A 26185-nucleotide genomic window follows, 5' to 3' on the forward strand; every position below is an offset into this window, starting at 1 on the left:
AAGCACCCATTATTTAAAAAACGGTTTGGCTTTCAAACTGTTTAGTAAAAAATCGACTATGCTGTATCCTAGAAGAAATCACTCACTTTTTTTGCTTTTGCAAAATTCTGAGGGAGATGAATAGTAGCTTCCAATATTCATGGCAATGTTTTAATTATCTATCACTCAAAAAGGCTTGACCAATTTTCTTTATGCAAAAAAATAAATCAAAATACATTAAAAAATTCGGTTCCATTCATGTTACCAAAAAACCCAACAGTGACTGCATGTACCCCACAATCAGCTCAAAAATCTTGATCTCTTAGCTTCGGAACTATAAGCTTATACTGCTTGTCCTAAGGGAAGCCCCTGTATGCCATAGGAGCAAATAGGACTCTTATGTTCTAGCTAAGGTGCAACTAGCCACCAGAGGACAACATTTTCAGACACACATTGTAACCACTACAGATAGATACAGTGGTCATTACTAAATTTTCTTAATTACAACTTATTTTATCCATCTAGAAGAATGTTTTTGAAGAGGTTGGAATAAGCTGTATTTGAGCTGCATACATGGGATCTTAACCTGGGGATTTTCAACAAGTGTTAAGGTGCTGTCCTATTGCTAAATGGGAGGGGAAACTGATACGGAATAGGCTGGGAATCCTTGAGCTACAAAGATACAAGAAACATTAGACATCAGTAAAAATCAGCCTATTTCAGATAGTTATTGAAAAATATCTGAAACTTAGAAGTAATTTGACTAATTGAATTAAAGCTTTTCAGAAGAGTTCTCTTTAGTCTTCAAAATCAACAGCAATTTTCAGGCCAAGCTATTTTTGCTAACCAGATATATAAGGAGGCTAAACATAGCACATAATAAAGTCAGTTGCAAACTCAGCTGTGAATAGACTTTCCATAATTACAGATATAAGGGAAAAAGTAATTGCATGTCCATTTATTGGATCAGTGTCTAACCATGTAAACCTCATACTTATTGTGGAGAAGAATAAATTGACCTTTTGCTATGGCTGAAGAACTATTAGAAGAAAAGTTATAAAAAAAAAAAAATCCCTCCAAGTTTCCATTTGCCGGTGGTGTTAAATTATTTGTGCATTCATGTAGAGCTGAGTTTTGGAAAGTTGACCCAGTAAGTCTAAGTTGCTATAATTTAGATACTATTAAACACACAGTTCAGTACATTCCCCTAAAATTAATAACATTTTATTTTATACAACTCATCAGTATTTCATGGTACTTTATTTCTCACCCTTTCAATTGAGCTACAAGGTGTTAGGTCAGATACTGTATTTTAGCAGTTATGTTTGAAACATCAAAGTCACGTATCCATAACCAGCCATGGTTTGAATGCCTGTGAAATTCCTTTAGCAGCATTCAACATTTTATGACTTTGATCCTTCAAGGATCTTAATCACATACATAATATTTTAGGAACAGCTCTGGCCTTGAAAACACATTTTGGGTGGTGGCAAAGATGGCTCTTTGTATTTTTGGATTATGCTATGGAGTATTTGCATTGATGTACGGTTATTATAAACCCTTGTCCACTTCATACTTACGTTAGTAAAATCAGCAATAATGACCAAGTAAAGAGCTTTATTCATCAAAGAAAATATTTACATATAAATAGAGCTGTTGAATAGTTTACCAAATATTTTTAAAATGCTTTTTTTATTTCTTTTCAGTTTTGTGAATAGAGCTGAATGTTATGAAAATAAAAATTGTGCTTTAGCTTAAAAATATAACACATAGGAATTGAAACTGAGTCCGTGTTTTATTCCAAACCAATCCTATTGTGAAAAGGAAAAACAAAACAACCCCGGTTCTTTTAAAAATTAGATATTTTATTCGAAGATGAATTTTTGTGTCAAAGTATACAAAAGTAAGCATTTATTTAAAGAAAAATAAACAAAAAACAAATCTTCTGAAACTTTCAAACACACAAATTCACATTTATAATGCTGCTTGCAAATACTTCAGATAATATAGCACGGCTTTCCAACAGAAATTATATCTTCACACATTATTTTCAAATAAAGAAGTTTACAGCTTACTGTTAGGGAACAAAATGATTGCATATGAGGAAGGTGCTTTTTTCACTCCTGAAAGTTTTTGTATTATTTAGACCTACATTCAGTTTAAACGGATTCACACTGGTAATTTATTTCATCTAGTGCTGATTGTCTTACATGCAATTGCATTCAGTGTTTGATTTGTACATGCTGTTTTTAACTAAAGTATAGGATACTCTTAAAACAAGAGGGCACATTTCTGAATCAGTGTAGGTGTTTGTGCATTATTCACTGATAAAATATGCTGTGGATCGTCAGATTTAATGAGTGTATCAAGATTTATTGGGTAGGAGGAGATACTTGTAAGAACACACACAAGATATTAGAAGAGGCCTCCTTTTCAAGATTTTGTTATTTTTCATAACCAGATTCAATTTGTAATTATTTCATATATTGGCCACACATGTAGTGAACAAATTGTTAATCATTCCAGTGATTTTTTGCACATTATACTACCTTCTCAACAGAAATCTTTTTTAGAATCACAGCTATAACATAACATCTTTTAGATAATGGCATGGCAAAATGTACTTTATATGTAGCAAGGTATAAATGTGAAATAATTGGATTTTACTACATGAAGACATTCTTATTATGCAATTATACTGCTGCAGTGAGATTGAAAGTTCAACTGTGAATCACCTAACTCTGAAATGGAACGGGCCAAATTCATCTTTGGTGTAACTCCAAGTTGACTTCAGTGGAGTTAGAAAAAGAGTGAATTTGGCGCAGAGTGTTTACGGCAGAGCCCCTGTTTTGTTGGGTTGTTTGTTGTTGGTTGTGGTGTTTTTGTTTTATCTTACAGTATTCAGTAAGGACTCTTATTTGTCCTTGCAGACTATATAAATATATATAAATTAGCCAAATAATCTAAATTTTACATCCCTATAAAGAAATCTGATTCTTCTTGTAAGAGTGGAGTGATTCTGTGTTAGCAGCTTTGTGCAGGCCTGTCAGGAATTGATTATTTTACAGAGACAGATATAGATGTGCCTTATGTATGTTTCACTCTCACAAAGCCCTCTCTTTGTACTGTGATCAGTGGTCCTGTGGAATCATTAGTTCCTTTGAATGGCCAGGTTTAAACATCCATTTGCTAATAAACCACTGATCTTGGAAGTATTTCTTGGTTGACTACTAAGCAGCAGTTTTTGAGTTACCTGATTTTATTATTTATTCATTTTATTTATTGGCTAATAATATGGAGACTTGCTGTAAATTAATTTTATGACTGTGTATAGAAAATGGAATCCTGTTTTCAAAGTAGCAAATGTTGTGATTTGTTGCCAGGGCTCTAATGAACTTCTCTTCTCAAACTACCTTGAAAATATGCCACTGGTCATCTGAAGAAATGGGCTGTGCCCATGAAAGCTCATGATACCATCTACATGTTTTGTTAGTCTTTAAAGTGCTACCAGACTATGTGTTGGTTTTTTTTAAGTTTAATATGCAGATTGTCAAAGAAGAAATATTCTATTATTTAAACACCCGGCCCTGCCTCCTCCCCTAAAACCCTATACACAGAGATGAAGCTCCCTAGAGAGGATGGGTAAAATTCCTCAGCAAAAATGTATACTGCGCTTTACAGAGCATAGCTAAGTCATCTCCTGCCCATAAAAGCTTACATCCTAGGGGCTAAAACAAAAGACAGGACTATGTAGCACTTTAAAGACTAACAAGATGGTTTATTAGGTGGTGATCTTTCGTGGGCCAGACTCACTTCCTCAGATCAAATAGTGGAAGAAAATTGTCACAACCATATATACCAAAGGATACAATTTAAAAAAAAAAGTGAACACATATGAAAAGGACAAATCAAATTTCAGAACAGAAGAGGAATGTGGGGGGGGGGGGGGGAGGCGGGAGGTAAATGTCTGTGAGCTAATGATATTAGAGGTGATAATTGGGGAAGCTGTCTTTGTAATGGGTAAGGGCTAGGTTGTGATATACTCATGCAAGAAGTAACGTGATGTTCAGCATGAATAATCATCTAATAGTTCAGCCCATGACTGAAAATTTAGCTATTCACATCTGTGCCTTAAATATCTTATGTAAATAAACCAGAGTGGGCAATAATTTCTGGTGGAGGGGGGTCACTCCAAGATTTTGAAAAGTGATCAAGGGCTGCACTTTTTTGTGGAGGAGATGTGGGGTCCAGGATGGAGGCTGGGTATAGAAAGGTGCATGGGGTTAAGGGGACTGGGGTGCAGGAGATTGTGAGGTCTAAGAGGGAGTTTAGGTGAAGGAGGGAATTGTGACCTGGGTCAGAGGATTGGGGTGCAGGGTCTGGTAGGGGTTTGGGTGCAGGAGAGGATTATGGCCTGGGGAAGGGGGTTCAGAGCCTGGGAGAGGGTTATGACCTGGAGCAGAGGCGTGCAGAGGGTTTGGATGGGCCTGTGGGAGGAAGTTGGAGTGTGGGAGGGCAGGGGTTCCAGAGGCAGGCTCTGGCTGGGAGGTGCTTATTTAAGCATCTCCTGGCCAGCACCCCCAAGGCTGGCTGGGCTCCCTGCCTGCTGCAGCCCCAGATCACTTAGAGCTGCAGGGTGCTCCCACCATGTGGCTCTCAGCTCCTGGAGGGGGAGAGGCTTGCACTGCTCCCATCCCCCAGGCCAATCTCTTAGCTCCTATTGGCTGGTTCTTTCCAGCCAATAAGAGCTGAGGATTAGGCTGAGGGCAGGGAGATCACATGAAGCCTCCTCCTCCCTCCAGAGCAGAGAGTTGCTGGACTGCTCTTTAAACCTGTGGCAGCTGTGTGCCTGAGGGTCCCGGCAGGATGGTCCACAGGCCAGATCCAGAGGCTTCGTGGGCCAGGACCCCCAGGCCGGATTTTGCCCAGCCCTGAAATAAACCATAACACTTTCAGTAACATTATGGAATATTTTAAGGTCTTTGAAGGCTATTATCAATGAAGGGTGAAGTTGATAATTTCATAAATCACTACTTTGGCCCCATTCTGTAGTCTTGCAAGAAAACTCTCATACACTCTCTTTTTATTGGCATAAGAACTGTACTTGGGAACTATGTACATGTAGCTTCAATTGGAGATGGGACTTAAAGACATATGAATGGCCTTTTTTAACACAAATCCAAACACCATCAAATTACAGAATGTTTAGCTTGGATCAGTTTAAAATGTTGAGGGTCAAGATCACCTTTGCTGTTCCCCTGAAATTAGTTTCAAACAGTTTGGCTGGCTGGTGAGGTTGTTTGCTTAATCAATATGTAAAAGAATATTTTGCTCTAACTCCCTCAACAATAGCCAGTCAAATGGTGTTAAAAGCAATTTTGACTGAAACCCCCCATACTGACGCGACATTTAAACATGACTCCTGCATCAGCATAACAGCCATATTTTTCCTTGAGAGAGAAACTATAGGCTCAGACTCTTGATTGGTAATATCAATTTTCTCTCATACACTTCTGAAAGCACCAAATTACTTTTTATATAAAGTTGCATGTTCGAGTGTTGATTTTGTAGCGGCAGTACAGCTAGCAGAACAAAAAGCAAATATTTCTCTGGGTAAGCTTCATAATAGTGAAATCAGTTTTTCTTTTCATATGATGCCAGTTCTTTTCTGCCGCACATATGATGAAAGATAATTGAACTCTCCGATGGATTAGCAGCAGATGCTCCTCATCTGGAGACATTTACATTTCCGCTTCTCCCCTGAAGCACTAACTTTCTCAAGAATAACCTTTTGAATAGTATTTGGCTGCTTCATCAAACAGGGTTGTGTGATATACTTCCTTAGATAGTATGCCACAAATGTCAAGGATGCATATATTGATCTTTCCATATCTCTCTGTACTAGATAGATTTATTTTCTTTTTGTGCTTATACAGTATTACTTCACCAGTGTCCTAATAAATATATTAAGGTTAGATTGCCCATAGCCTTTGTGTATGTTGGAGAAAGAAGACCTTTCCCTCTTCTGTTCTCTAAGCACAAATCATCCTACAATAGGAGGTTGAGTGCAGTGACAGCTTCTTCCTAGCACTTTCTACAAAGTGGGTGGAGAGAAGGTGGGGTTGTAGCTCCAATACTCTTCCTCCACATTGACCAGCCAGAGTGAACTGTCCTGCAGCATCCTAAAATATGGAGTAATAGATATGCAACCTGGTATTCTAGAACTTTCTGACACATACCTGCAGCCCCAAGATAGCACAGTTCCACACTGTATACAGCCATGTTTTGTCATAATCTAGCTGTAAATAGATTATGTCCACCTAGATCCCATGGAGCTCTGCGGAAGTCCATGCAGTTTTGTGTGGTATGAGTACAGAATTCAATGCGGAGTGCTTAGATTTCACTTTAGCTTGCTAGTAATGGTTAAGCATGGTGCAGTTGAGACAAGTTGTAATAGCACTGTTTCCAACCCCCTCTACCCAAAGTGTTCTTGGATGGATTAAAAATTGAGAATTCTTTGTTTTTCTTATTCTTTCCAGGGGACATGAGTTTTTGGTAGATCTGAATGTTATGAATTTGTATGAAACGATTGAGTTTGACCAACTGCGGAGGCTGTCCACGCCATCCTGCCCCAGTTCCAATTCCAACTACTACACAGTCTGGAAATACTTCTGCAGGGACCACTTTGGCTGGAGAGAGTACTCAGAGGTATCTGAAACATTATATACACTGATTTTGAACCAAACCCCAAAACTATACCAGAAACACCTGCTCAGGTGGAGTTGGGTATCCATCCTCCTTGATCTCTTTCCCCAAACAAATGTAGTATCTGTATAAATACTTAATGTGTCCTTTCTCAGAGAGCCAATACTCTTTGCTTGCAGGGAGCTGGATAGTTTTATTTCCACTGCAAATTTATTGATGCATAATAAGCAAAGATTTTGTTTCTCTGTGGTCAAAATTCACCCTGCATCTTATGGCAAAAGAAAGCTTCCAGAACTGCAGAACTCCACAGTCCTTCTGCAAAGTGCAGAGGCTGTGGCTGGTGACAGGGAAGGAACAGGGACGTGGCCAGTAATTCTGTCATTGGCCGTAATCATTGACCAAAGTGTTGTGAAGGTGCTTCCCATTGGTTTCATCAACTTCTATAGTGAGAGGTTAGAATGGTAGCTATGTGACTACTTAACCCCTACTGATAGTTAGCGGTGTATTTTAGTTTTGCCCAGCCCCAGTCTCCACATAGTTCCCCCTGCTCAAACTCAGATTTGGTCTTAGTAAAGTGGGGCAGGGTATTGAATTTCACCGGACGTGTTTAATCTTGCCATGGGGCACCTGCATTGGGTCAGCATGGAGCCTCATTCCCCAGGTTGGCATGCCAAGAAACGCTAGTTTTAGAGGGGCAACTGTGTTACCCTGTTTCAGCAAAATGAGGAATTCTGTGGCATCTTAAAGATTAACAAATATACTTGGGCATAAGCTTTTGTGTGCTGGAATCCACTTTGTCAGATGTATCTTTAAGGTGCCACAGGAATCTTTGGGTGTGTCTAGACTACAGGGTTTTGTCGACAAAAGTGGACTTTTGTCGACAAAACTATACCTGTGTATACACAACCGCCAAGTCTGTTGACAGTAAGTTGACAGAACGCGGCAGTTTTGTCAATGGCGGTAAAGCTCATTCTACGAGGAATAACGCCTTTTGTCAACAGAGTTCTGTCGACAGAAGGCGCGATTGCATCCACACTGTGCTTTTTCAAAAGAGAGCGTCCAGACTCTCTGTCAACGAAGCGGCTTGCTTTGTCAACAGAACTGGCTGTAGTCTAGCCTTTGTCGACAATGCCTGTATTCTGGATGTACCCTTTGTTTTTCCAAGGACTGTGCCTCAAGGAAGCAAAATCCTTCTCAGAGTTCTCCCACATGCAGAGCACAGCTCCCATTCAGGCAACACAACAACTCTTGTGTATCCTCTTTCCCTTATATACCTGCAGAGTGGCTGAATACAGGCTGGTATTATAGGATTCAATTTATTTTCAGCTTGTACTTGGCTTAGACTTGTTCCTGTAAAAATACAGAAGTAGAGAATCACAATCTAAAGACACTTTTAGTAAAACAGAACCATTAAATCTCTGTAATGTTTTTCTCTTTTTGAGAGTCTTTGGGCTCAGGAGCAATGTTTCCAAAATCCTCTGGCATCAGAGAATGAAACTAGTTAGTTCCAAGAGTGTCACCAGATTAAAGAGAACATTATTGCATTTTGCTACACAAAGGTTTATAAGGTTTCTGTACATTAGTCTCCAATTGCTCCTTTACAAACAGCCACGGATATGTAGAAATTACTTAAATATGAGGGTGACTGTCGAATAGAATCGATATTGCACACAGCCAGCAGAGACAATAATCAAATGAGAACTGTGCTCTGCTGAACTTTTGTTCCAGAAATGACTTGATAACATTTTAAGTGTAGATGCTGACTAATAGGCACTATCACATTTAAGAGCAAATTAACACATGCTAGTTTCAAGTGAATGTGGTTAGTCCCTGAGAAACTGATCTTATGAGGTGACAGAGTATGTTACAGAGATCTATCCTTAAAGGAAAGCTCTTTTCATTTGGACTTGTTCATTGTTCTGAAAACTCACTTTGGAAAGGAAAAAAAATTGGCTAATGGTGAGATTTCTGTGTTCGATTTTTGTCTTTATTTGTGATTTGCTGTATTGGCTTCAGGAAGTCACTTCTGTGCCTCAGTTTATCCATGTGTAAAATATGGATGCTATTATTTCCCCTCACACACAGGAGTATAGTGTGACTTATTTAATATTTGTCAATAATTTTGAGATACTTGAATGAAGAACAGTCTAAATGCAAATGAACAGAATGAATATGTAAATCATTATATTAAGTGTAATTCTCCATTTTATTAGTACTTCTGAAGTAGACATTTGAGATTAATGTGATAAGACAAATACCCATGTAAACATTTAGCTGTGTAGTTGAGCTGTTAAAAACCTTTTACAAAAAACTGTTGACGATTGAAGCAACATTAATTTTTTTGCATTAATTTATCATAACTTTTTTTCCTTTCTTTCTTAAACAGCCTGTTGTACAACTGATAGAAGAAGCCAACTGTCGGGGTCTGAAAGAGGTTCGGTTTGTTACCTGGCACAATCAGTATATCTTGAACATCAAAGATGGCTTCCAACAAAATGCATGTTTCCGAAGAGAAATCAAGAGGAGACCTCTTCTTCGCTCATGTGTTGTGCTGATGCCATTCTTACAGTAGGTATCCAAGGGTGTAGACATTTTACTGTTAAAGGGTACTTTTTTAAAGGTCTTTTGACAAATATTACCTTCTTTAAGACATGACGGGGAATTTTCCTTTACTGGCTAGGAAAATCTAGAAATAATAGGTTTGTCCAGTATTATTTACTGCAGGCAAATGAACTCAATCAAGTACTCTGGTACTCAATCTAGTAGGATTTCTGAATTATTGATACTTACTTTTTATATATGAAAATGGGCCCTGATTCTGTCTTATAGAGGAAAGGTATTTAAGTGTATCTTAAGTTAAGCTTATGTTTAAGGGCTTTCCTGAAGCAGTACCATTGGTGTATCAATTAAAATTATCCCAAAGCTTTGCACACTTCACCAGTGGATTTATAAACATGTCGCAGAACCACATCACCCTCTACCACCTCTGTGGTAAAACCCTGCAACTATTTAACAGCTCACAGGTAAACTGCTCAGCAGTTTAGAAGAGGAACGAAAGAATAACACTAGCATTATGTTTAGAGTTCTTTTCTCTGACTTCCTCATACATGTTATAGATTTCTTTGGGCATAGACTGGAGATGTTCACTGAAAAGTAACTGCATTGTCCACAGAAGAAATCAGCCTGAACTATGAATTCCAGAGCTCAATGTGCATTACGTTGTTTCCACATGTTTTAAGCTGAGGTTTTAGTTCAAGCATGTCTCTGGAACATATTGATTTATTGATCCTGGAATATTGTGTTCTATGATCAGTGGAGCAGGGAAATGGCATGCCAACACTTAATGGCCTTTTCTGGCTTGACATTTTAGAGTGAGAGCCTACAGGGCACAACCCTACTGTAGTTGAATACAAACCTCTTAAATTCCCAGTGTATTGAAATCTCTGGGAGTTCTGCCCAGTAATGGCTGAATGCTGTGTTAGCAAGTCTGTCATTTATAATGATGTGTAAGACAAAATGCTGGCCACCAAGTGTAGGGGACGTTATAGAAACTGGGTCTATATTTAACTTATTGCTTTTGTGAGTAGCCATTTTCTTTCCTTGAATCTCATTTCTATCCTGTACTCAAAATCTAACCTTCAGTAGTACACAGATGCATGCATTTGGTAAAAACCATAAGGAGCCTTCCACTCTCCCCAGTTCCTTCATCCTTTCTGCGCTCAGGCACAATCTTGTTTGGGAGACTAGATACTAATTTCTGGTCGCTTGTGGTGTTGATTAGCTACCCAAATGGGATCAGTCTTAGAATTCTACCTTGTGCGTGCTGCAAACCTTGGAATATTAGAATGTCGGTTGTAATTCAAGGTAGGATTTGGTCTAGTACTTTCAGAATTGTCACCAGAAATTACATTGCTTATATTATGAACTCCCTACTTCTACTGAGGCCTGGGGGCTCTCAGCTTCCTGCTACTTACGAGGTAGTAGTGTGGAGAGCCAACCTGTAGCTAACTGCTCCTCCTTTATCTCCCGGCCTCAGCTAATCCATGAATTGTAGTGCAAGCAGAAGGGGTCGAGGCAAAGAGTGGAAAGGCACTTGGTGTCTGATTTTGAGAGTGGGTGAAAGTTAGGGAGGACAGGCCTGCTGTCATGAGGAAAAGTCTGTGGTGGGATGGAATGTTGAGGCACTTAGGAGTTTGGGACTGCCAGCAGTTTGGACAGACATTTGGGTGTGTATCTGAACTCCAGACCTTCTGACTGGCGCACCATATCCATATTCAGATGAAACTAACGTCACCCTAATCCCTCCTGGGACAGAATTCCTTCTTCTCTCCAGGCTCCCAGCTTACAGAGAGTGTCATACCAGCCATCGCTTTCGCAATCCTGGCATTAATGCACTTAACATCTTGCAGGATGATTAACATCTGAGGGGGCTCCTTCCCACAAAAGGGTGCTTGTGGTTTTTTTAGGACGTAATTTACAGTTGTTCATTGGGCTTCTGAACATTGAGAAGTACAGATATACTTGAAGATTGCCAAACTGTTGTCCACATTTCTTTTTTCTTTCTCTCTCTCTCTCTCAAGTGATCACCAAGCCAACAGCTCTGCTTCATAAAAAACAAATGTTCAAAAACACTTGATCATTTTGAAGAACGATTAGAGATGAAGCTTGCCTTGTTATATAATTCTATGCATTGGGGGTGAACTTGTTCACCCAAATGAGAAAAGTGTTGCATTGTAGTTCTTTTTGATTAGAATACATAAAAATGCCATTTTTGTGATCTCATCAGCACAGCTGGAAACATTGTCAGAGTCCAATAGTTAGGAACATATTGTCCTCTGAGCAAAAGGATGGAAGTCATTTGTCTGACTGGCAGCTTGTCATGCTGGGCCAATCAAAGAAGATTTAACTGCTGTATTAGGGCTAGAATGCTCATTAGTTCGCTGAATTGTTATAGTATCATAATTGTGAGGTGAAATTTAATTGGTTCATGGCTTTGAACCAAGTAATTGTTTGGAAACATTTTCAGTTATAGTCTTCTGTGGGGAAAACCAAGAACTAACAATATTGGAAAAAAGGAGTATATATGTAAAAACATAGACTTCTAATTATAACACTTCTGATTCTAATCTCGGTGAAAATGAAGGCATTAGGTGTCTTCCTTTATGCCTAAGTAATGTTTTATTACAGTTTAAGGGTCTGATCCTGAAAGGTGCTGAGCCTCTTCAGCTCCCAGTGACTTTAATAGATTCATGGTAAAAATTTCCACTGTCCTGCCATAAACTTCCTTTATTCTTAATGCAGTAGCCCAGAGACCTGATAATTCTCACAAATAAACTAGTGATCATACACTACTGATTAGCAGAAAATAACAATATGTTGTAGAGAATCTTACTATTCGGACTTTATAACTTACAAAATATTCTATAGTACAGTATTAGTTCACTATTAAGTACAGTGAATGTCATTTAAAAAGTCAACATTTGCCACCAGATACAAACAGTAATTGCCACTTTTTCTTATACCTAAAATAAGAGGCTAGGATCCGAAGTTTAGTGTAGGATACACAATATAGGAGTTGTGGTAAATGCCTGATAATGGTCGACAAATGTTGACTTTTTAATGGCTTTTCATGTTACACAAATGCTTACAATTAATTTACACTTGTCAAAATAAAGGAACAATATATATTAAGACGTTGTCTGCACTACCAAGTTTTGTCAACACTCAGAAGTTAACAAATCAAAAATTGCCAAAGAGTGTTCACACTTACTCCCTCTGTCGACAGATCATGTCCACATTTGGGGCATCATCATTGACAATGTGAACAGTGCACTGTGGGTATGTATCTTACAGTGCAATGTTGTGGGATTCCCTCCCAAGTTCTCCCACAGCCTTCTCAGCTGCTGGGAGTGGCATGTTGAGTAGCTCTGTGAGCTCTCTGTGCTGAGGAATGTCAAAGTACCACAGCAGTCTCTTCAACCTTCCCCCTGCAGCAGCACTCTGTCTGCCGTCCAGTTTGTAGTGCAGGGCAGAACAGGAGCAGTCCAACAATTTGCTTTCAGATACTTCCCAGGCTTTGAAAGGGAAGGGGTGCATGCCTGCAGGACAGATCAAAACACTGAGCAGAGCCACCAGGGCAGGCATTAGGGGATACTGACAGAAGCCAGTTCTATTGACAAAACAAGCAGCGGTGTCTACACTGGCTCTTCATCCACAGTAAAGGGGCCAGGGAGAAAAGAGTGTCTCATAGGAATGGAAGTTTTTTAGTGCCAAAAGTGGACACTTTTCCCCACAAAAGTTTCATTGCAGGGTGTACACTCACTGTTAACTTTTTTTCCAGCTGATCTTTTCACTTTAGGAGCAAAAAGACAATAAACCATTGTAATATCTAGGGCCTTACGAATTTCACAGGGAGGGAGCTGGTCTTCAGGCTTCTGCACAGGCTCCAGGTATCTGCACTGGGCGTGGCTAATGCCACCTGTAGCTTCCACCATGACTCTGGGGTTGCTTCCTTTCCCTGCTTTCCCCAGCAGTTCCTGCAGGAGCTGGGGGGACCCTGGACTCCAGGTGGGGCTTGGGGCCTTCAGCCTCTGCAGCTTCTGCCCAGCTCAGGTTTCCCTTCCCCTTCCCTCCCTTCTGTTTCATACCTTGGATCAGGACTCTACGATTGCTGCTGCTTCTCCCTTCCTGCCAGAGCTCTGGGCACTTAGGGCTTCTGTTCCCTTCCGCACTGTTCCCTCCCCCCTGTTTGAGCTCACTATGATTGAGCTTTTATTTTGATATCAGCATAAAGAGTACACTTAAGTTTGCAGATGATACCAAGCTTGGAGGGGTTGCAACTGCTGTGGAGGATAGGGGCATAATTCAACATGATCTGGACAAATTGGAGACCTGGTCTGGGGTAAACAGGATGAAGTTTAATAAGGACAAATGCAAAGTGCTCCACTTAGGAAGGAACAATCAGTTTCACACATACAGAATAGGAAGTGACTGTCTGGGAAGGAGTACGGCAGAAAGGGGTCTAGGAGTTAGTGGACCACAAACTAAATGAGTTAACAGTGTGATGCTGTTGCAAAAAAAGCCAATATGATTCTAGGATGCATTAATGGGTGTGTTCTGAGCAAGACACGAGAAGTCATTCTTCCGCTCTACTCTGTGCTGATTAGGCCTCAGTTGGAGTATTGTGTCCAGTTCTGGGTGCCAGATTTCAAGAAAGATTTGGAGAAGGTCCAGAGAAGAGCAACAAGAATGATTAAAGGTCTAGAGAATGTGACCTATGAAGGAAGACTGAAAAAATATAAATTGATGGAGATTGCTTGTCTCCTAGAACTGGAAGGGACCTTGAAAGGTCCAGTCCCCTGCCTTCATAGCAGGACCAAGTACCATCCCTGACACATTTTTGCCCCAAATCTCTAAATGGCCTCTGCAAGAATTGAACTCACAACCCTGGGTTTAGCAGGCTAATGCTCAAACCACTGAGCTATCCCTCCCCCTAAATTGGGCTTGTTTAATTTGCAAAAGAGAAGATTGAGAGGGGACATGATAGCTATTTTCAGATATCTAAAAGGGTGTCACAAGGAGGAGGGAGAAAACTTGTTCTACCTCTGGACTCTGAGGATAGAGCAAGAAGCAGTGGGCTTAAACTGCAGCAAGAGAGGTTTAGATTGGCCATTAAGAAAAAGTTCCTAAGTGGTTGTGGAATCTCCATCTGTGGAGATATTTAAGAGTAGGTTAGATAAATGTCTATCAGGGATGGTCTAGACCAGTGTTTCCCAATTTTATTTGGCTATGGAACCCTTTTCAGCTTTGAAGGTCCCATCAGTGCATGAAAAATCACATTCCTTCCCCAAGACCCCATCTCTTCCTTGAGGCCCTATTCTCTCTGTTCCCCTCCTCTCCATCACTTGCTGTCCCCAGCCCTTATACACTCTCACTGGGTTGAGACAGGAGGTGTGGGCTGTGGAGTACGAATGAGGGATTTGGGTGTAGGAAGGGGTGAGAAGTACAAGCTCTGGGAGGGAATTTGGATACAGGAGAGGGGGATGCTGGCTCGGGGAGGGGGTTCCAGGCTGGAGAGTGTTGGGCTCAGGTGGAAGGTTGGGGTGCTGAGCAAGCCACAGGCTTGTGGATGTGAGGGTGCAGGAGTTTAGGTTGGATATGTGAGGGGCTCAGGGCAAGGAGGCTGTGAGTATCATGGGCTCAGGACACAGATTTGTGATGTGGGGGTGGTGCAGGAGTGTTGTGGCAGAAGACTGAGGATGGGGGGATGCAGGAGCTTGAGGATGTAAGAGGCTCAGGACAGCGGGTTCCAGTGTATGATAGGCTCAGATTTGGGGTCAGGTGGTGCAGAAGTGTTATGATGCACAATGCTGCAGTGAGATGGGGGTTTGGTCCCAGGTGGGGGCTTGTTGTCCAGGTTTCACTTTGAAATAAAATATGTCAAACTCAAATGGTTTTTAGCATTGTCTTTATTTATGAGAGGGGCGGGGAACCTGTTTTGAGTCAAGGATCAATGACCCACAGAAAAGTCAGTTGGGGCCACACAAGTGAGATGCCAAAAAAAAAAAAAAAAAAAAAAAAAAAACCAACTCCAAAACCCGCAAGCCTCACTATGTGGTCCCAACTGTGCTGGTGGGGGCAGGGGACAGGGTGCTCCTGGGGCTGGGAGAGGGTGCTGGGGTCAGGGACATGGTCCTGCTGGGCACTGGGGTGGGTGGCAGGGTGCTGGTGGGGGCAGGGGCAGCTGGGACTAGTACCTGGCAATCCTGCAACACCTCTAGGTTCCAGGAAATGTGCAACTGTATTTCCCTTTCCCAAACAGCTGGCGCACATGCTGCTTGAACAGCAGGAGCTGTTGCACCCCAGCAACTTACTTCTGCAATGCCAGATGCAGTTGGAGCTGCGCAGCCCCGGGGTCTCCTGACCTCCCCCCCCCCCCCCCCACCCACCCCTCCGCGCAGAAAGGCCACAGAACTAAGTTGCCAGGTGCCACAGCCCCAGCTGTTTAGGCAGCACATGCCGGCTCCTTTGGGAAGGGGAAGTGCTTCCCTCCCCACTGTGGGTCACCCCTGTCCAGCACCCTTCTAGTATGCCGGCCGGGAGCAATTGTTCCCCTTTGCCCCCGCCTCGCTACGCCTCTGCTTCGCCAGGGAGGAAGGGGAAACAAGTGTGCTGTTTCTTTAAGAAGTTGGCTAGCCGTCTCTCTTTCAGAGGGGGTGTGGGAGTGCCGGCTCCTCATGGAACCCTGGGGTTCTGCAGAGCACCATTTGGGAAACACTGGTCTAGACAGTACTAGGTCCTGCCATGAGGGCAGAGGACTGGACTTGATGACCTTTTGAGGTCCCTTCCAATTCTAGTGTTCTATGATTCTATGCTGCCCTCCCCATTTCTCGCCTCTCCTCTGCAGTTCCCCCCAGCAGCTCCTGCCTGGGTTCAGAGGGGATGCCAGCTCTTGGCTTTTACCCCCCACAGCTCCTGACTGAGCTTCAGGCTTCTTCTTCTCCCCATCCACCTGTGGCTTCAGCTGGGGCTTGGAGTGCCTGGATTGGGGCTTCAGGCTTGCTGGAACTCAGGGCTCCCGAGCTCAAGCCTTCAGCTCCCAGTGTGCCTGCTTAGGCTCAGGGCTTCCACCCAATGGCTTCTGCAAGGGCTGAGGAACCCATTTTTTAAGTTGTCCAGGAGCTCTGGGGTCATGCATTAATCCACCACTCGCCCTCAGTCTGACTAGCCCCTGTTTGAGTCCTTCCTAACAGCACTGGGGAGACCGCATCCACCTCTGCCTGTGGGAGCCTCTTCTAGCGCAGGAAACACTTCTGTTGCTGCCTTCAGAGCTGGGCTTTGCCGTATGGAAATCCTGAAGGCCCTCCCCCATCCCATTTTATATCAGAACCTCCACAGATACAGTGCTGTTAAATTTTAGATGTAAAAGTCTGAAATCATGAAATTGGCCAATTTTAAGTCTCCATGACCATGAAAGTGACCAAACTGTTACCCACACAGATTTCTCTATCCCTTCCACACACACCTTTATCCAGTTCCTAGGGCTCAAGGTGCACCCTGTTAATTTACACACCCACCCTTGCCCAATTCCTAGGGCATAGCTTCCTGTAGGTTTTGCAGGATCTTTAGCCATGGAAAGAGCCTCACAAAGTAATATCCTTATACTCTATTTATTGACAGTTCCCAAACAAGCAGAATACACATGCTAAGCACACAGTGTTATGCTCACCAATCCTGGTACAGGCAGACTTCCCCTGTTGGCCAGGCAATATCAGTCTCTCTGGATCTTAATTGCTGCACGTCATGGTTGTGCAGGAGAATCCTGGCAGCTCTTATCTTAGGCTGTGTCTTGGAGGTGAGTTGTTCTTCCAGGTCTTCCCCCTTCTTGGTGTTTGTCTCCCTTTTGTCTTCTTCTGGCCTTTTGCTTCTTTCCTTCTGCTTCTGCTACTTCCAGTCTTCTTCCTGGTCTCCTTCTTGGACCCTAGTTTATATAATGAAACCTGAGTCCTGCTTAGCTATACCTTAACCAATTATTTTAGTATAATTTTACTAACCAATCATACCCCACCACCTTAATTGATTTACACCTAGCAAAATTAATTATACATCAGACAGAAACAGTTACCAACCAGACACAGATCTCACAGTCAAACAATAGGGAAAGTGTAATGACAATGATCATAGAATGAGGATTCCACAACCTCAAGTATTGATAAGCAGTTTCTTGTCAGACAGAATGGTGTGACTTAAGTTTTCTTTACCCATCTTGAGATCTATTTCTTTATCTGATGACAGTACCATGCAATTTTAGATGTAAAAGCCTGAAATCATGAAATTGACCAATTTTAAGACCTTCTCCCCTTCCCCAAGCCTCCATGACCATGAAATTGGCCAAACTGAACCATGAATTTGGTAGGGCCCTAGTAATATCAGAAACAATTACTTCAGAATTCATCCTCCAGGTTTCCTTTAAACTATTAACATAGTGAGCTAAATTCTGAGCTCTCTTAAACTGATATAAAAAAATCCACAGGTGAAGTCAATGGAGTTGTGTTTTTATAGGGCTGCAACGGAGATCAGAGTTTGGCTAGCAGTTCTGTGTTTCAGCATTGTAAAGCACCAGTGGTCCCCAACGCAGTGCCCGTGGGTGCCATGGTGCCCGCCGGGGCATTTATGTGCGCCCGCCGAATGATCTGGTCCAGCCCTTGCCCCGTGAGCAGCCCCATGCCCAGCAGCCCCAAAAGGTTGGGGGCCACTGGTATAGCAGATGAAATCTCTGTAAGGAGAAAGATTTAAGTGTAGTTCTACTCCAGGGGTGGGCAGTCATTTTTTTCTGAGGGCCACTTTGGAAATTTTTGAAGTGGCCCCAGGCCACACTGGAAGGGGCGAGACCAAGATACTTCCAGGTTCCCCACCCCCAGACAATTGGTCTGGAGGTGAGGGAGTGCTTTTGCTCCCCCCCCCCCCCAAAAGTTCCCCATACTCCTGGCATGGGAGGAGACTTCCCACACTCCTCTGCCCCTAGGCAAAATAGGGACAGGGGAGCATGCGAAGCGTCCTCCGCTCTACCCCTGCCTTGCAAGCAGCATGCTCAGCCCTTCAAAGTACCACATGCTTCTGGCAGGGCGGGAGGAGGCTTTGCGTGCTCCCAGGCTCTAATTGGCCTGGGGACGGGAGAGTGGCAGGTCTTCTGTGGGCCGGATCCACCCACTTGGCGGGCCGGATTCGGCCCGCAGAGGCCCTTTTCCCCACCCCTTTTCTACTCCGAAAAGTTTTGTTTCCCAGAGACCCACATTAAATCTGAGAAGTTTTTTAAAATAAACAGTTTTTTTTTTAAACTGTTTTTAGCCTTATAAGTTCAACCTTTAATCAGAAAGTCACATTGGATTCTTTCTGGCTTATGCCTCACCATCAATAAAGATTCTGCAATCAGAATTTAGTTGACAGTTCGTGCATTATCAGCAGAACAAGAATAGAATCCAGCTCCCTTTCCCGTAGTTGAGTTGGCTCTGCTGTGAAAAGCAGGAGAAATATAAATTAAGTCAGTTAAAGAGTCTCTGAATACACAGGCAGAGCAGGCTGTTGGGGTAAGAAATTGCCAGTTTTACACAATCACTTTTAAACTAGAACCATACTTTAACCAAAGGAAATTGGCTGCAAACAGTGTTGTTTTCAGCACATTCTTTGTTAGACATAGTGCAATAGTAAGCTTTTTTTTTCCCCCCCAAAGATGGCATAAGGAACTAAATCTTGCTTGCATTTCCCATCCATTGAGTTTCACTGACTTAAACTCAGCTACTTATATAAGTAAGGCAGGCAGGACTGGGCCTGAGGTATAGACAAAAGAGGTCACCTAATGTAGTAATTGATAAACAGAAAGTTGTCTTGACCCTCTTTCCTCCAAGCCAGAGAACATAGATTTCCCTTTTTCGGTAGGGATACGATTTGTAAAATATAAGTGACCTGGTAACTTTAAGGGTATATTTAATATGAGCACCACTGCTTGATACCCAGGTGTATTGTGTGTGCCAGAAAGCCCTAGATCAGAGATTGGTGATTTCATAATTTGACGTTGGCCAAGTGGTATTTGCTCACTCATGACTACTCTTTTACTGATCACCTTTGCCATAGCTTGGCCCTCGAAAGGAGAGGAAAGTGTCCATATCAATTTCCTTTCTTCTTTCCCAGTGACTGAGTGAAGAAACTGTAAAATACATTCAGGTCAAGAGATTACATTGATTTCAGTGGAGCTACACCTATTTACATCACCTGAAAACCTGAAGTTCATAGAATCTGACTCTATATAGCCTTATTCGATCATGGACACTCAAGCAAGCAAGCAAAATTCAGTTGAATAAGGCTTGCATGTTCAGGTCAGAGGAATATAAGCCAGATGCTACGCAAGTGATCTAAACTTAGCAAGTCTTAAATGTACCTGAAACATGCTTCAGAACTGGAATTATTCATTATGGGTGAAATCTCGGCTCCAGTGAAATCACTGGCAAAGTTCCCATGGACTTTTGCCAGGCCAGAACTTCACCCTTAGTATTTATTTTTGTGCATTTTAAAAATCATGCCAATTGTATGTGTAGCAAAAACTTGTTTTCCCTTCCTCAGGCATGCATGGTCCTTTGCTGCCACAGCCATTACAGACAGCAGCATTGCTGCTCCTTCCTACATGTCAGCTTTTACCTGGCAGCACTTCCCGCAAACAGAGGCTGGTCCAAAATATGAAAATAAACAAGTGCAGATATGCTCTGGCCCATGGAAATAAAAGCTAATTCTGGAGAGCTTCTCAGGACAGCATTATAATAATAACATGCAACATTAAAATTTAGCTGTCTCTTGTGATATTAATTATGTTTTCGCAGTATTTATCCAGGATTGTAAGTCATGCATGCCTGCACTGTTCTAAGGCAGTATGGACACCTAAGAGACCACTAAGCTGCGTGGCCATACGGTCACACCCAGACTATTGATTTTTACGCAGGGCTCAGGGCTGCTGCAGGAAGAGAGGCCTCTCCCCGAGCCCTAAAGATGCCATGGCTTTGGGAGAGGGACCTTCCCCACTGGTCCCAGCATGGAGCTGCTGCAGCTGGGGCAATTCCGTGCTGAAGCCAGTGAGGAAGCAGCTAGCAGTAGGTCTGGCTTCTAGACTGGAAGGGGGCTCCATGTGCTGCTCCCATCCTGAGCATCATCTCCGCACTCCCTTTGGCCAGTTGCCAGCCCACGGGAGCTGGGGGGAGCAGTGCTTGTGGGTGAGAGCGCGCGCATCGTACGCCGCAGAGCCTCATTCTCCCCCAACTCCCAGGAGCTAGATCTGTTTGCAGCTTCCAGGGTGCAGCATGGTGCTCCAGGCCAGGCAGGCACCAAGCCTTAGCACTGCTGCCCAGGTAAGCCCAACCCCCCCCTTTTTACCCCAACCTGAGCCCCCTCAAATCTGGAGACACCTCCTGCACCCCAAACCACTCATTCCCCACCCCAAAGCCCACACTCCCAGCCCAGAGCCTGTACCTCTTCCTGCACCAGTCCTGAGCTTCTCACCAAACCTGGAGCCCCCTCTTGCATCCTAAACCCCTCATCCCTGGGCCCACTCCAGAGCCCTCAAACCATTCAAAGCCCCCAGCTCACTGCCTCAACTGCAGCCCCTTCCTATATTCCAAATTTCTCAGCCCCAATCCCAGCCTGGAGCCCCTTCCTGCACCCTAAAGCCCTCATTCTCAAGTCCACCCCAGAGCCCTCTCCCACTTCTGCACCCCAGAGCTCTTCCCCACCCCTGCCTCAACTGTAGCCTTCTCCTGTATGCCGAATTCCTTGGCCCTACTCCACAGCTCCACTCCAGAGTAGGGATGTTAATGGTTAACCAGTGGGGCTGGAGCAGCCCCCTGCACCCTCTGGCCCCCATGGGGCGCACTATGGGCAGGGAATGCTCCTGCCCAGCTGGAGTTTTTCTGCAGCGGGCCTGTGGCACACCGCTGGCAGGGATACTCCAGACCAACTGGAGCAGCTTCGGACTGCAGCAGTGGGGCAGCTCCAGCTTAGTCATGTCAGGCGGGGGAGGAGGGGCTGCATCATCCCTCATCCCCAGTTTAATCTGTTAATTGGTTAAACTTAATGTTTAAACGAACTAATTAAACAGACTTTTACATCCCTACTCCAGAGCCCACACCCCCAGCCAGAATCCTCACCCCCCAGCTACTTGCCCTAGCCCAGAGCCCCCATTTAGAGCCGAACCCTAACTCCTTGTCCCTACCCCTGCCACATACTGTCTGTGTGCAGGATGACTTTTGTTATGTGATACAGCTCCGCCATAGGTGCATATAATGAAAGTTTTGTGCACAGGGGTATAAAAAATTAGAGGGAACACTGATGGAGGCCTGTTGTCAAAATGTTTTGTTCTTATTTTGTATGTTGATTGTTCAGTGGAAAGGGTTAATGAGTCAGAGTCTGTAAAATAATTCCATTTGGTAGTGTTCTGTCTGAACGAGAGCTTTAGGAAAAACTATCTGCCTAGCATAGCAACTCATTCTGGGTTTCTCTGTAAATTAGAAACCTAGTTGAGGACGATGCTAATAATAGGTTTCCACCAGCAGTATTTGCACAGAGATTTTTTTCCCCTTAGTGAACTAATGCTGTTCTCAGGAGAAGAGTTTTGGCATTGGTTTGAATGTATGCAGGACACATCATGGGACTAAACAGACTTCTTAAACGAGTATTTGAACTATATAAATTACGGCATTGCTGTATAGCTGTAAAGCAGCAAATAATTTGAGATTCTCATAGACTTTAAGGTCAGAAGGGTCATCATGAATTTGTAGTCTGACCTCCTGCACATTGCAGGCCACAGAACCTTGGCAACTAAATAATCATAGTTTGAAAGTCTTAGTTCTGATTTTTTTTTAATGCAAATTCATTCTCCTTCACAAACTAGGACTCTGGGTGGCAATCCTCCAATATCTACTCCATCTGCTGAATCAGCCTCTTCACAAGTCTTATCTCCGACTACTATTACCTCTCCAAACCTTTATCCTGAAACTTGGATTAGCATGGATCCAGCTCAGGACTTCATCCAAGTGCCTGTTTCTAAGGAAGATAAAAGCTACAGAACCATTTACAATCTGTTTCACAAGACTGTGCCAGAGACCAAATATAGAGTTTTGAAAATACAGAGAGTGCAAAACCAGTTTCTCTGGGAGAAATATAAAAGGTGAGTCCATATGAAAAGCCTTTTTTTCTTACATTACATTGGAAAACTTGCCTTCTGAAATAAAAAAGAAATGATGGTATTGGTCATGAAATATAATCTGATTGTTAAACAATACACAAATTTCCTAAAATCGCCTCTTTAAATTTCAGCTTTAAATTGAATAATTACACTTGGTGTACATATTTCCTGAAAATTCTTGTATAAGAAGATTATATGCTGCATTTAACATTGAAGTTCTCATTTTCCTTTTTATGGTTCTAACTTTCAAGATAACACTAGCATATGGAGAAACTTTTATCCAGAGATGTGCACTGAAAATTCACCTTCTCTCTTTTTCTATTCCAGGAAAAAGGAATACATGTCTAAAAAAATGACAGGGCTTGACAGAATAATGAATGAAAGGCACCTGTTCCATGGTACCTCCCAGGATGTAGTGGATGGAATCTGCAAGCACAACTTTGATCCACGAGTCTGTGGAAAGCATGCTACCATGTTTGGACAAGGCAGTTACTTTGCCAGGAAGGCGAGCTACTCTCATAACTTTTCCAAAAGGTCACCCAAAGGAGTGCATTACATGTTTTTGGCTAAAGTACTGACAGGAAGATACACCGTGGGCAATCATACAATGAGGAGACCTCCACCTGTGAACCCTGGCAGCATCACCAGTGACCTTTATGACTCTTGTGTAGACAATTATTTTGAACCTCAGATTTTTGTCATTTTTAATGACGACCAGAGCTACCCTTATTTTGTTATTCAGTATGAAGAAGTTAGTAACACTGTTTCCATTTGAAAATCCTCCATACTGCTAAATTATTCAGTATAATGAACTCTTATCTGACATTTGTAGTAGTTTTTGTGAAAAAAACATGGACTTTGCTGAACTGATATAAAGTTAGTGGCTTGGAGGAGGGCTTAAAAATATAAAAAAAAATTCTGAAGACCAGTTGTGCACTTGCTGTTTGATTATGTATGTGCAAATTGTTAATATTTTCCCATTGTTTATAGTTGAAAATCTGTGCCTTTTGTTATAAAACCCTGTTTATTTATGTTAGTAAATATTCATGTTTAAAAAATTGTGGGTCAAATTATTTAAATTGTTTTGTGATTATGCTTATGGGTGTATTGGTTCATAGTTGTCTTGAAAAATGCTTATTCCCTGATACTGAAATCTTAAAAAAAATCTATTTAAATGCAAGAGCAAGATCACTTGCAACCAAGAGTATTGAAAGAAACAGCTCGGTTGCCCTATGAACTACTAATGTTGACTGTTAATTTTTAAAACATTAAGGAAATTCTTAAGGACTGAATAAAAGCTAATGCTATGAACTTAACTGAGATGACCCACAATTAAATATAGTTCCATTAACTAACATAGATCCTGGGCAAAATTATAGAAAGGCTGTAGAGTCCATAAAGAGTTAATGGATGATAGTATAATTAATGCAAATCAACATAATTTGCATAGAACTGTAGAACTGGAAGTGACCTTGAGAGGTCTTCTAGTCCCGTCCCGTGCACTTAAGGCAGGGCTAAATATCTCATGGAAAATAGATCTTGTCTAGCAAACGTGATGTAATTTTTATGATATTACAAGTTTGGTTAGTAAAGACGCCTGTTGACTTAATATATTTAGACTTTGGAGGCATTTGAGAGTCCTGTGTGACATTCTGACTAAGATCTGTGAGTTGGACAATTTCACGTGGACCTCATTCATTTTTTGAAGAGAGCTAAACTAACTTTTTAAATGGTAATTGTAAATGTGGAGTACTTATCTTATGGAGTATTTCTACTGAGGCCTCAGGGATCTGTGCTTGGCTCAGTGCCATTTGATATCTTTTGCAATGATCTGGAAGAAAATATAAAATCATTGATGGTAAAATTTGCAGAGAACACAAAAGCTAACAGTGATAAATAATGATAGGGCTAGTCAATTATGCAGACCAAATAGGCTTTCATGAACAATGTGCATTTCAGCAGCCAAATGCAGAGTCATACATGTAGGGACAAAGAAAGCAGGTCATAATTACAAGAGACACAAGAATATCCAGGAATGTAGCTAAATGGAAAAGGAATTAGGGCAGATGCTATATTACCATCTGTATATGAGCTCCCATATGACACGGTAACTATGAGGGAAAACATGATCCTCATGGATAAGCTGGGGAGTATCAAGTAGGAGTAGGAAGATGGCATTGGCTCTGTGTGTTATTTTAGTGAGTCCAAGTCTTGTGTCCGCATCTCATAAAGCATGTTAAAAAATTGGAAAAGGTTCAGAAAAGAGCGAGCATAATTTGAGGTCTGGAAAAAACCTGCCTTATAGTGAGAGATTTCATCTGTTTCTTATACAAGAGAAGGGTAAAGAGTGACTTGATAATGATGTACAAGTAATTACATGGGTAGCAAATTCTTGATAGTAGTAGTTCAAGCTAACAAACATAACATTCAGCGAACAGAAGCTGAGGCTAGACAAAGTCAGACTAAGAATGCAGTGCAATTTTTTAACAGTCAAGGTAATTAACCATTGGAACAACTTGTCTAGTTCCATGGTGGATTCTTTTATCACTAGAAGTGTTTAAATCTGTCTAAAATTTATGCTGTAGCCCAAATAGACATTTGATACAGAAATCACTGGATGAGAGACTAGCGCCTGAGTTATGCCAGACATCGGACTAGATAATCATAATGGTACCTTCTGTTAACCTGATCTGCATCTGCATAAGCAGAGCCCTATTGGCTTCAACTAAGCTCCACACAATGCAGGGATTTGCTCACACAGATGTCATTGCAGGATCAGGGAATTATTTTTATTTTAAATAGATGAACTAAGGAAGAAAAAAAACATTCTCTATGCCAATGGTAATAGAATTGCAGTAATTCCTAGATTAGTATTAAAAATCCATAAAAACTGAAAGAGCAATTATATCCCCTTCCAAATTTTCTAACTATGTAGGTATCCTGAGGTATGTCTACACTACAGAGAAGATCGACGCTCTGGAGGTCGATTTTCTAGTGTCTGATTTAGCAGGTCTAGTGTAGACTCCCAAATAGAACTCTGAGGGAAGCCCACGCTGGAATCCTGTACTCCTTATTCTGTGAGGTGTAAGGGAAGCAGATGGGAACATTTGTAGACGGTGAAGCAGCTCGACTTAAGGTAAGCCAAATCTAGCTACACATTTTGCACAGGTGAAAGGCATAGCTTAAACTGACCTGCCTGGTCTAGGGTAGAGCAGGCTCTAGTCTACTAATTTCACCTGAGTGACTCAGGAGATGCTGTTGTGATACAAAAGGGAACACGTTCTACAGCACTAGAATTCCACAAGATATTCCACTTCCTGCCAGCAGCTGAACAATGAATGTATTTTTCAGAGTTTCTGCATACACTACTATCACAGCGTTTAGCTCAGTCTCATTTCAGTAGTGCAGTTGATAAATGCTTCAAGGACACAATGAATTTTTTTTTGCAAGCCCTGTTTACACTAGTGTTTTAAGTGATTTTACAAGGAGATAACTATGTTAGATTCTACATAGTTAACAGTCATAGTTTTCCCTTGATACCGATGATTGAGGTGGACCCCTTGGCTACGTCTAGGCTGGCATAAATTTCTGCAAAGCATTTGCGGAAAAGAGTGTCTAGATTGGCATGGATGCTTTTCCGCAAAAGCACGTTTTGCGGAAAAGCATCCATGCCAATCTAGACGTACTTTTGCGCAAAAAAGCCCTGCTTGCGAAAATGGCATTTTTTGCACAAAACAAATCTGAGCTGTCTACACTGGCCCTTTTGCACAAGAAGCA

At 42.0% G+C, this 26185-nt stretch overlaps 1 protein-coding gene across 4 annotated transcripts in view; it reads left to right on the forward strand.

The window, feature by feature from the left end:
- TIPARP (TCDD inducible poly(ADP-ribose) polymerase) overlaps window positions 1-25902 on the forward strand; it is a 68584-nt gene extending 42682 nt beyond the window's left edge. For 2 of the 4 annotated variants that reach the window (XM_006123471.4, XM_006123472.4), the window contains exons 3-6: window positions 6519-6687; window positions 9071-9252; window positions 22115-22390; window positions 22736-25901. In XM_006123471.4, the coding sequence (XP_006123533.1) occupies window positions 6519-6687; window positions 9071-9252; window positions 22115-22390; window positions 22736-23183 (1075 nt within the window). In that variant the 3' untranslated portion in view covers window positions 23184-25901. Of the gene's footprint in view, window positions 1-6518; window positions 6688-9070; window positions 9253-22114; window positions 22391-22735 lie in introns of all 4 variants that reach the window. The other 2 variants (XM_006123473.4, XM_075937757.1) reach the window with 2 other exon arrangements.
- Window positions 25903-26185: the final 283 nt, after the last annotated feature.

Source organism: Pelodiscus sinensis, chromosome 10 (genome assembly GCF_049634645.1).
Source record: "Pelodiscus sinensis isolate JC-2024 chromosome 10, ASM4963464v1, whole genome shotgun sequence".
Classification (NCBI taxonomy): Eukaryota; Metazoa; Chordata; order Testudines; family Trionychidae; genus Pelodiscus; species Pelodiscus sinensis.